Source organism: Anser cygnoides, chromosome 5 (assembly GCF_040182565.1).
Source record: "Anser cygnoides isolate HZ-2024a breed goose chromosome 5, Taihu_goose_T2T_genome, whole genome shotgun sequence".
Classification (NCBI taxonomy): Eukaryota; Metazoa; Chordata; class Aves; order Anseriformes; family Anatidae; genus Anser; species Anser cygnoides.
Genome location: NC_089877.1, coordinates 37,153,722 through 37,165,934, shown reverse-complemented (window position 1 = coordinate 37,165,934; position 12,213 = coordinate 37,153,722). Strand labels below are relative to the sequence as shown.

The 12,213-nt window shown below is 39.9% G+C and overlaps 1 protein-coding gene across 25 annotated transcripts in view; it reads left to right on the top strand.

The window, feature by feature from the left end:
• Positions 1–12,213, top strand: part of PTPN5 (protein tyrosine phosphatase non-receptor type 5) — a 90,292-nt gene that overhangs the window by 75,360 nt on the left and 2,719 nt on the right. For 23 of the 25 annotated variants that reach the window (XM_048053479.2, XM_066998923.1, XM_066998935.1 and 20 more), the window contains 2 exons: positions 1,138–1,251; positions 4,540–6,676. In XM_048053479.2, the coding sequence (XP_047909436.1) occupies positions 1,138–1,251; positions 4,540–4,633 (208 nt within the window). In that variant the 3' untranslated portion in view covers positions 4,634–6,676. Of the gene's footprint in view, positions 1–1,137; positions 1,252–4,539; positions 6,677–7,806; positions 7,887–10,563; positions 10,724–11,537; positions 11,751–12,213 lie in introns of those variants that run through there. The other 2 variants (XR_010832107.1, XR_010832108.1) reach the window with 1 other exon arrangement.

Genomic DNA, 12,213 nt, shown 5'->3' with positions numbered 1-12,213 from the left:
ATAAACAAACTAGAAGATAAATTGAGACATGAGGCACAGAGTTTTAGGGACCAGGAAAAAGAAGTCAGGTAGGTACCTCCATCACAGTTATTTGACTATAAGACTGGGATTAGCTCTTAGGAAGTAAGATGGCCCACCAAACTTCCATTGAATTGCCTCAATCATTCTGTAATAGAAGTTAAAACAATTACAATGTAGCTGTTGCTAATGCAGTTTCCATAACAAGCATAAATACTGAATTAAAAAAAAATAATTCTATACGATCAAAGAAAAACAGTATTAGGAGTCAATCAGCAGCAGCTATCTGCAGACTCCATTATTGCTGGTACATTTGTTGCCAGTGTTTTTGTGTTATGACTTTAGCACAATTTAAATGGAAGCAGGATTTCTTACAGTTGTGTCAGGTAATTATTCCTGAGGATGCTCACTTAATTATTTAACATATAAGAAGGGCTGTCAGCTTTTGCTGCATAGTTTTTTTATAAGGTGATAAGAATTCACAGCTTCAGTAGCACTGTGCCTTTGAGAATAAAATCAATTCTGGTTATTAAGCAAGGACTGAATCAGATACAGAAATGTTCAGGAAAGGTGAAGCTTCTTTAATAGTCAATTTGTTGTATCCTACTCTAATTCAGAGAATTAATAGATTGCAGAACTGATAGCAAATGGCACCATACTTATCATATTGTTGTTAGCTAAATTGAATTACTAAAGTAAGGGGGCTTTTTTACTGTACATATGAATGAAAAATAGCTTTCAAAGAAGCTGTAAGGATTAAGAATCTCAAAGCAAAGGTTGCCCTCAAAGCAAGGGTTGCCCTCAAAGCAAGTCTAACCAAGAAATACTATTTAACTTCTTAGTTTGACAAATTCAATGGTATATTAGGTAAGACAGTACGTGGTAGTCTATTTTTTGGCACTGTATGTGAAATAATCATGCTTTTGATGTGAGTGGCTCACACTGAATCGTGTTGTCCCATTGAAGCCATTCATATTCACAAGCACCCACCTGGCAGAGGTTGGAGGGAGGAAAGGAATAATGGGGTTTGACTGCTGGTTTTCCTGTTAAATGAGTGCCATTAAGTTCCAAAGCCCTTCTAACTTGTTCACTGCTTCTCTCTCCTTTTCCCTCCCTTAGTGCAGGCATCGGGAGGACAGGCTGCTTTATTGCAACTAGTGTCTGTTGTAAACAGCTGAAGAGTGAGGGCATAGTTGACATATTGCGAACAGCCTGCCAGTTACGGTTAGACAGGTAAGAAAACCTGTTTCTTTTCCAGAAAAAACTAAAAAGAAAAAGAAAATTGGTAACCTTTCCCTTTACTTAAGGAGGAGAAAATGGGAAGAGGGAGAACATTCCTGGAACGAAGTTGTCCTGTTCTAAGCAGTTCTGTCTTGCCTGTTTTATGAGAGCAGTAAATTTTAACAAACATCCCTAGTTAGGTTCATAGCTGGCATCCAAATCTGTGCAGCTGTGCAGGCTTGGAATGACCTTTCACCAGCAGAGGAGTTGGCCCCATGTTCATACAGAAGCAAAGGCTCAAAGTTGCACTTGTTTCAGAACTGTAGATCAGCACTTTGCTCCCAGGAGTACAGAAAATTGGCCTCATGTACTTGGAGCTGTGAGCACTGCTGGGAGGGCACTGCTGCTTGGGACTTTGTGGGGAGGGGGAGAGCATGCACAGGCTGAAGTGTTTGCAGACATATGAAAGGAGCTGTGAAAATCTCCAGAAATTCAATGGTTTCCAGTTAAGCATTTCTTAACACACCACCTTGAGTTTGATTATGAAGTAAACAGACTTGAATTTTGCACCAGAGATGTTATTTTTCCTCTCCCACTGGTTTCAAGTGCCATCAAAACATGTCTCAGTGCTCTCTCTAATGATAATGATAAATGTAGTCGGGGGAAGAGATGTCACGAAAAACATACCAAAGATTTTTCTGAGGAAAAAAAGAACCTCAACCCCACACTGAACTTTATTTCAGAGGAGAAATTATGCTCAGTGGGAGGCAGAAAATGAAATGCTTGCTGCCCTGCTGAGGCTCTGATAGACAGGGACCTGCAGGAGCTTGGAGATTTGGCTATTTCAACAGATTTCAGGGCAAACAAGGAAAGGCTTCTTGAGGAAAAAGAAAACCAAAATACGAATAGTGAGTGCTGATTATCCATGGCCCAGTGAAGTATCTGGCTGGATCTGATATATCTTGTGCCCATGACTAGTATTACACCGGAAAATAGCCACACGAATGATGGTCAAAGACACCTGTTTACAAACGTACTTGGCACAGAAAGCAGATTAAAAATACTTGCTTTGCTGGGAGAGGGCAACTGGCAGTCGCTTGTAGAGGCAGAAGGGAGGTCGTGCTTAAAGGATGCCACAGAGCAAAAGCAAGCCTGCAGGGGCCGCTGTTGCTGCCGTGTACCTCTTGTTAGTAGGGTGGGATGTGAAAAAGCCATTTAATCTCATGGGAGGAAATACTCAAGATGGAAAGCAGTCAAATCACCACCTTGCTATAGGAAAGCGTGGTTTCTTCAAGGAGTGAAAAATCCCTTCATTCCTTCACAGATTACCTTTGCAAAAAAACTGTGCATTGGGCTTGCACTGCTGGCCAACAGTTGGTCCTAACATAACATGGTATGACTAAGGAAAGGAAGTGATCATTCCTGCATCCTTCCGGCAGCGCTGAGACACATTTGCTGTCCTTCCCCAGAATGCAACTCAAATTTGAAAGGTTCCTGTGGCAAGCAGGGGTGAAAGAGTAATATCTCTGTTCTGTGCCAAAGCCTGGACTGCAAGCACATGCTGTGGTATGCATGCGTGGGAAGGGGAGGAAGCTACTGCAAAACAGGAAACGAGATAAAATGGAAAATCACTTCCTGTGGTCTGAAACTTGATGGCCACCCTAGCGCTTCTGTTGCTACAACTTCAGGGTCCAACCTTGCTGCTAATGGGATTGCATGGGGAGTAGTTGCTAGATACGACTAAAATTCCTTGTGTGTCATGGACTAACATAAATATATTTCAGTGCTGTGTGTGGCACAGAAGGACTCTAACCATGAGCCTGTGTTAAATAGAGCAGATGGAGAAGAGATGCTCAGCTGGGAAATAGTTTCTTTAAAAACATGCTGTGTGTTTCCCACCCTTTGCTCATTGATGAGAGGTTGAAGCATGGTTCCTGCTCATTATTACGAGTGTGTTTCAAGCATTCTGTTAGCAAAGTAACTGCAAGAGGCTGAAGAAGGAGGTTGTCTTGAACCTTCATCTACCTTCTGGTAGCATGACTGTATGATCCACAATTGTTAAGCTGGGCCCCAGAGAAGAGGGCAGTCCATGAGGGTGGTGCTACCAGTCTGCTGCCCATTTGGCTTAGAGGAAGCAACTTTCCATTAATTTCCTCTGATTTCTGATGGAAGGCATCACATGTTCTCTTTCTCAAGCTGATACAGTCTGGTTGGCACTGGCCACCCCCAGGCTCCCACGTTCCTCAATGCTACTTGTTGTTTTAGACTCCTTTTGGCACTGCATTCCCTGGATCCATGCACCAGCACTAGTGCTGGGACAATTTTGCATAAACCTGTGAATTTGAGCTACAGCTTTTAATTATTTTCATAATCAATTATGAAGAGATCGTATCACTGTTATGAGGTACTCTTAGCAAAATTTAAGGTGTTTTTCTTTTTCATTCATTTTTGTCTCCCACTGTAGTATTTGTGTTCATTAATATGGTACTTGCAGAAATACACAGGTTAATGATGCACAGAGAAGCAAATTGTGTTTCTGCTCCTGCTTGCATTTCCTTTCAGATTTGCAGGTTTAAAGAGAACAGTAAAAGCTGAACCAAAACACATTTCTGCTCTTGGAGTCTCTTACTAGTCAAGGTGTGCATGGCAGTCAATTGAGTTACTAGTTAGAGTTGTCCTTTGTAAAAATTACAGTGTCTGTTCCAAAATCCTGCTCTCAATCATCTGGTTTGCTGGTGATCTTACCCCCCCAAAAAAAAACAAACAGTCTGGGATGGCACAAAGACATTGCAGACTGGGAAAGTAGGGTGCTGCATCAATTCTCTGGGCTAGCCTGGCTCTCTGTAGTCCTGAATTTGTTCCTGAACTCAGTCCCTAGTGCAACTGTGAAGTCTTACAGGAGCTACTTCACCTCTTTATATTCCCCCAGCTCATATCTGTCCGTGTAGAGCTTTGAGGTACGCGTTGCTTTTTGCCACGTTTAAAATGGTGCTTAGGATACAGGTGCTACAGCCATATATATGCAAATGAAGATGGCGTTGTCTTACTGGATTCAGGCCTCTGCTGTTCCTGTTCTGACTTGTTTCTGTTCCTTGGTTAGCAGAGACTTTCAGAACAGAGCTTGAGGTTGGACTGCAAGCTGGTTACAATCAATGGGTGCTTTCTCACTCCTTTCAGGAAATTTTGGAATAGATCTTTTGTGTGTAACACCAGCTTCATGCTAGCTGTGCCATTTCCTAGTATGTTATTTGCATGTAATAAGGCTACTGTTTCCCTCCCCTTTTTTTCTTTCCTTTTCAGGGGAGGAATGATCCAGACTTGTGAACAGTATCAATTTGTCCATCATGTCATGAGCTTGTACGGAAAACAGCTTTCTAGAGCAGCAGAAGAATAAGTGTTCATGATATTCCTAAAGGCTAAAACCAAGAGAACTTTTGACTGCATTCAGATATATTTCAGATCTGATAAGAGATGCATGGTAACCTGGCTGTCTTAGCTGGAGAGAAAGATATATTATTTTACTTTGATATTGCTTTTATGCTCTTGTTTGCATTGACATTTAAGAGCTGAGGTATGCCTTGTCTTAAACATATGTGACAGGACATAATCTTCACCAAAAAAGGCTTATTTATACTGTAAATAAGGATAGTAGCTTCATTTGTTACAAAATCGAAAAGAAAAAAAATCAGTCTTCAGTTTGCTATTTTTAAAAGATAATTGCTATTCTATCCAAATACAGTGTGAAACTTTTTGAATTGTCATGCTGAAATGTGCCGTATGTTGACTAAGCTTGAAAGTAACTTTTTGCCTCTTTCTGATTGTTTTTACATATAAAATTACCGAATACTGTGTATATCGTAAACCTTCTGAGCCTCTGCATTGAAAGATTCAAGTAGATTCATGTTGAAATGTTTCACACGTCATGTTTGCTTGTTTTTTTTGTTGTTGTTGGTTGTTTTTTTTTTCTTAAAGCAGTCCCCCACCAGTGTTATCAGAACTAAAGGGAAAAAAATGATTTCATTGATGTGAGTGAAATTCTTGCCTCCAGTTCCTACCAGCAACACGGTATCCTTACAGCTGGGTGAATCTAAGGTTGATAGGGGAGAAGTTAATCTGAATTCTTCATATTTTACCTTTCCTTTGTCAATATTTTGGCGTCTCACCATGTAGCCAGATTAGATTTTTGCAAGTATTTTCTCTTTTTGCATGGTGAAATCATAATCCCAATACAACTTCCCCATAAATTTGAGGAATTCGAGGTGAGGAATTATTATTCTCTTAATTCAGTTCATCTTTATTGAAAAATGAATAACAGAAACACTTGTGTTCTGAATTTAAACCTGTTTCAATGCTTTGAGAGTAACTGGGTGGCCAATGCTCATTAAAACTAGTATGACTAGAAATGAAAATTTTATAGGCAGCTTTAAAAAAAAAAAAAAAAAAAGCCTAAATCTGTTGGCTGGTCTTTGATACGTTTACCCTCAAACCCAATTGAGACAATTGTTAGCCCATTATAATCACTAGTCCAGGCAACAGCATTTCCTTTAAAATAATAGACTACTGACAGACTACTGCCCATGCTTTTGTTTTTAGCCCTCAGTCTGGCTATGCGGGCTTAAGTTTGTGTTTAATGCTTAGAGGTAAGCACATTTCAGTTCTCTGATGAGCAGAGAAAAAAGGAGGTACGTAGGACCCTTTATATGAGAGATGAGTGTTTTGTGAATAGAAGCTGTAATCATCTACTACAAATAATTTGCTTCTCTATTTGTGACAATAACCAAAACCTGCTGCTTTTGTTAGTGCAGGAGATTCTCTGAACTTACTACACTTCTTTATCAGGAGAAGGGAAAGCAGCTCTCAGAACAGTAAGGGCTGATCCTGCTCTCACTGAGGTTTTGCCATTGACATCAGCAGGTGCAGGGTAGGGCCAGAAATGTTATGCCTACAACTTCATCACTGTGCGGAAAGCTTCCCAGTATTTCAGTACACATCCTTAATGTTTATTCTGTATCCATGAACCTGTAAAAATCCTGTCAGCAGGGTTTGCATGAATGTGTGGCAAAATGTGTTATCTTTAAACCACTTGATTTTATTGCTGTATTTAAAATATTTCCTTCAGTGAGAAGCTAGCAGGAAGAACTGGCATTCTTTTTAAAAATACTGGCGGTAGTCATTAAATAGAGCAATAAACTTAAGCTTTTGAGCATAACATGACTGTTAGTTTTATGTAAACCTTGCTAGCTATGTTCTTCCCATTGCTACTGATTCTTTCAAAAGGGTAACGCTATTTTGTCTGAGCACTCCTTAGAAATAACAAAAGCACCACTGATGTTCTGAATAGCATTGTAAGTGGAATTCCCTATAAATAATGTTTTCAGCTGTTCAGTGACCTTCAGTGTCAAAATTGACTCAGTGAATAAAATGACTTGTTCTGTCATCAGCTTGCTGTGTATCTAATAAAGAATATTTGTTGATGATGGGTAGGATTGTGCGTGTAGGAGAGAAGTTGACTGTATAAGCTGCCTTCTGTACAAGGAAACTTTCTAGAGAAGAATTGCTTTATGGCAAACACGGTACGAAGGGCTCTAGCATACTGACGAGGTCCATACGCAGATCTTCAGCAGGCATTAGTTAGCAGTGTGGTTTGTTGACTTGGATAGAAACAAACAATTTTTACTGGTGAATGAAATCTAACCTGCTGTCCGCTCCTGTTCTGCATATGTGGAGTGTCCTGAGAGTGTGGTCATCGGTAAAGTCTGGCTGTTTTGCATCAATTCACTAGTACAAAGCAAGTGTCAGCCTACTTCCCCTCTCTGGTTATGAGGATTGCCCTGCTGCCATCTCACGCCAGGCAAGAGCATGCTGCTTAGTCAAGATCAAAATATTCAAATGCCTCTTGAAGTGTTATTTTGTCTAACAGTCAGAGCTAATCCTCCTATTTATACTTCAGCCTTACCATAATTAACATTTCTCTTTAAAAAAAAAAGAGGGGGGGGTGTCTGAAGGACCTTGTATCAGCTGCTCTGGTCTCTTCTGATGGCAGAGGTAGTCTTAAGTGTTTAGGATTAGCAGAAAGGGTCTCTGACCATGCGGAAGCACTTGAGGTGAGTGGAGCTGCTGTTTCTGCTACTCAGAAGGTTTGAAACTGAGCTGACAATAGGGACTAAGCTAAACTGTGCATCTCACTAGGCTTCTCTTTTTACTAGGCAGTCTTAAGAAAAAAATCTAGCACACTTTATCCTCCCTCTCCAGCTCACTACCCAAGCCTATTTGTACCTGAAACTGCAGTATTAACACCTACAAAACAACACAGTTGTTCCTCAAAGGGCTGAATTCCTCTCCTTGGATATGTTAGCATGTAATAACCTGAGATAATTTTATTTAGAACCAGCTGTTAATGTCTTCACTGTCAGTTTCATAAACTTTTTCACACTTAGTGTGAAAAGACTAAGGCAGAGCCTAGATCAATTCCTTGTTTGTTCATCGGTCATTGGCCATCATACTTATGCAGTTATCGTTTGTTTCTCTTGTGGTAACAGAGTAATGACACTTTCTGTCCTTTTGTAGGTCTTCTGAGATCTGCAGACACACAGGATTATGTAAAAACAAAGACTAACATAGCATGAGAGAGCATGAGCTGTCCCCAGGTAAAGCATGACTGACTCTCTCAAGGGTCATGATAAAAGTTAGTTTGGTCAAATTACTCTGAAACATCAGCTATCTACTATGTACAATAGTGTCACACTTGCACAACTTTCAAAAGCTGCTAACAATTTTGGATGTTTCCTCAGTAATTACACTACTTAGGAAAATCTTATTCTTAATCTATGAGTTTGCAGTAACAAAAGGACTTGAGACTAAAAAGATCATGAAACAGAATCTTGGTTCCCGTCGTTTCCCTGCTGTCTCTGCAGTGGAGGAACTGTGCAGATTGCACACTAAGGTGGTCTTAAAGTGTTTGTCAATCACTTGGTGAGTTGGTAAGTTTTAGAAGTGGATCTAAGTATGACTTCAATTTGTTCTTTCCCTGGAAATCATTTTAAAGGGAAAAGGTAATTTTACAAATTGTTAATCGTAAATGTCTCTTTCTAATTTTGACATAAAACATGCTTTGTGCATCTGCTAAGGAGGGAAAAAAAACGTTTTCTGAGATACATTGGGGATAACCTTATTTCTTCTGCTGAGGCAGTAGACTTGTATTGGCTGATGTTTATGAGAGTGACAATTAACATACGATAACATAGGGCAGCTTGGGACTCCTGCAGGAAAAAATGACTCCATTCAAAAGCACAAAAGGAATATATTGAATGAAAGCAGCATTTGCAGTGCAGTTTAAAGGAACAAACATTCAAAGAACTGCATGCTCTAGAAAACTGATACCTAAAAGTAAATTTCACATATTCACAAAGAGGTGAATTCCTGCTATTGGAGGCAAGGAAAGAGAAGAGTCCACTCTCCTCTGAGTACTGATACAGGTCAGGCTCCAGCACCTGAATACAGCAGAAGCCACATTCTCATGGCGTAGCATGAACTTTCACAGAAGGGAGTACAATTAACTTCAATACAGAAGATCTTCACAGGCTTTGTGCTCCGTGTAATTCCAAGTAGGGCAGTAGGCAAGATTTATTCAGTTGATAGCAAAGCTGAACACAGAGGCTAAACAATTTACTCAGAATTAAAAGTCTTATTGGCACCACAGCTGGCAGTATGGTTCAGAGCATCTAAGAGGATAAAGTTGGCAAAGGACTCATGTATTGTAATTCCTGGCCCTCATTTCTCTTTCTTCACTGGACCATGCTCCTCAAATTCCATGTTTCATATTTCTTGTTTCTCTCTTATCTGCTTGTTGCTCCTTAGGCTTAAAATACAGTAAAAATAATAATAAAAATAGTAATTATTTTTATTAGTAAAATATATTACTAAAATATAGTAATTATTTTTATTAGTAAAAATAAATAACTCACTGTGTTGCACTAGTTTTAATCCAAAATGCTGATAGCTAGTGTCTTCCAGGGACCATCTCTTGCCTTGGAGAGAGCCTGTGTTGCCAGACACCCTTCAGAGGGCCTCAGAGGACCTCTTCTGCCTACCTTTTGATCTCAATACATCTCAGAATTTTGGGGACAAAAATATCTGCAGTACCATGCATCTTTAGACTAAAGACATTTCTCCTTTGGGAAATGGTAATGTTTGCCTGAGTCAAATTTTTGTTATGTATGACCTTAACTCCTCTAGTCCCATAAGCAGCTACAACGTGTCTGCTTTTCTCTGCAAAGGCAATGCTTCTCTCCAGGGATCAGAGGGAAAAAAATCTGCATAGATCCTTTTGGTCTAATCTTTCCCCTTTGCATGCTTATTTAGCTTGTTTGCCTCTGAAGTGGACATAAGGAAAATTGTCAGGATTTAAGTCAAAACTAATAAGGTACCACAGAACAATTGAAACCTCCTCTCTTAACAGATAGCTTTGACTCCTTTTGTCTTGGAAGAAGGAAAAATGGGTGTGATTGGTTTTTACTACATCCACTGTCATCATCTTGGTCCTTAGGCTGGTGTGAGGAATAATGAAGAGCAGACACACAGCCATCCCAAAGGTCAGGGTAATAACTCTTCATTAGAGAATCCTTCACTCCCTTCTTCAAGCCTACACCTGACAGTGTGGCCAGACTTAATGATCCAAAGTGAAAGATCTTCTCATTCATATACATTAGCTTTCTCCTACAGCACTATGCACGCATGTGTATGCATACGCACATGCCCACTCAGCGTGCCGCAGTAGCTGGCATAAAAACAGAAGGATGAGGGAGGACTCGTGAGCACTGCGAAATGAGCATGGAAACGGACTGCCTGGTTTTTGAGTCTGTTTGGAATAGTGGGTGGAATTGGATTGGGTTGGCAGTGTTTTGTTTTTGTTGGGGAAAATGCGACTCTCAGCCCAGATACCAGATTTCTCTGTATCTAATTTGGGCCCTTGTTTCTCAGTTAGAACGTTGAAGGGGTAAATGCAAGTCAGTTCCTTGACAGATTTATTAGACAAGCAATAAATAATACCTGATCCACTTTACGGCATGACCAGTCCTATTTCCACACTCTTCTGATTTGATGAATGTATCTGTGTTAATAACACTAACTTCAAGAGAAGGAAGCACAGAGCCTCCGTCATGCTGGAATCCCTCTTTAGCCTGTGAACTACAGCATGCAGTTATTTTTGGTGTCTATATACAATATTTTTAGCTCACTGAAAAAGCTGACAATGTTTTAGCCTCTGCACTATTTTTTTTATTGATTTCTGTTAATTTTCTTTTTGCCTTCCCCTTTCTTTCCTAGACAGGTAGAAATCATCTGAAATCATCAGTAAAAGTGGTATATTTCCTGGAGAATTGCCATTGCTTTGTGTGGCGTTTACCCTTAGAATTACTTCTGTCAGCCTCTGGAAGTTGGCTAGCAAACATTCTTTGGTGTTTCAAGTTCCTGTGTGTTGCAAAATGTAAGTGGAAGGTGCCTCCTGCACTAGACTCCCTTCTCATTTGAATTTAGCATAAATGCGGAATAGATAACTGTAGTCTGTTCTAAGCAGAAATCAAATGCAGCCACTGAAGAGAAGCAGTTTATTGCCACTAGTTCACCCTCATTTACAAACAAGATATGTAGTTTGTGTCCTTCTGAATGGATAGACCTGCATCCATGTAAAGAGGCCTCTTGTACTTGCAGTATTTCAGCACTGCTGCTGTTAACACTAGTAATGTAAAAGAGAGATAAATACACAGGCTGTGACCTGTAATTCATTCTCTTGAGAACTACCCTAGTGTTTGGGAATGAAGTCCTTCTCCGTACAAAGAAGGGTGACAATCTCAGACTTATTACATGGTGAGCAAGAACTGTTCAAAGAATATCCTCTGTAATCTAAAGTTATGAACTGGTTTTCCAGAGAGCCCAGTCCCTGTCTGATTATCTGAACAAACTGGTTGGACTCAGAAATGGTGGATACTGCTGCCTGTAGAACTTAAAAATAAACAAAGCCAAAGGCTGCCCATTTCACTAGGTTGTGAAACAAGCATCGAGGACTGACTTAACTGCCAAAGCAGAATTTGTTGAATGCTGTAATGTTTGAAACCTGACCCTACGTGTTTTCTTTTTAACATGAAAAACAAGGGTGGTAAATTGTTTAATAGTCCGCCTTTGATCAAAGTTCTAAAATGGTGTTATAAATGATTATAAGAAAACGTGGGATTGGGGAGGTAATGTTTATTTTTAAATAAAGAAGGCATACCTTTAACTTACCGAAGATATGCTCCTTTTAGCCTCATACTTGAAGTTTCATTGTCCTGTTATTCTGAGAATGAGAAGCTGCTGAAGTCAGTGTAACGGATGCAACAGCATAGCCTGTAAGAGGCCACTAAGTATTTAGTTTGAATGGATCAAAAGCCGTATTTGTCCAGTGTGGAGGGACCCAGGCACCTTCCGAAGACTGGAACAGCCTACAGGACTTCACATAAGCCAAGGGACACAGAAGGGTCAGTAATGGTCTGAAATCTCCATTCTTTTGGTAGGTATAATCAGGACATTAGCAGCTGGAAAAAAAAAAAAAAAGGTAAAATACATGGCAGCAGATAAGTCTGTCAGGAATGTACTAGTACTCTGTATTTTGTGGCTGTAGGCATGCAAAGTGGAAAATGGTTATGCGAGGTCAATAGCTTTAGTTTCATGTCTACGTTGCTTTTTTCTTTGCTTTCCATGAAAGGAACCGTATGAAATACCACTCTGAAGTGTCACTCCTTGAGACACTTAAAAACAAGGGTAAAAGAGCTGCGCAAAGTATGGTGTAGGGAAAGCTCAGTTACTTACAAACTTGTCCAACTCTTTTCTATAACAGAATCTAAAATGAACATTCACTCACACCAAGTCTTTGTTTTGTATAGTGCAATGGTACCACCTAGTCGTTTCTCAAGATGTGGTTTGCCTTGCAAATGGATGCTG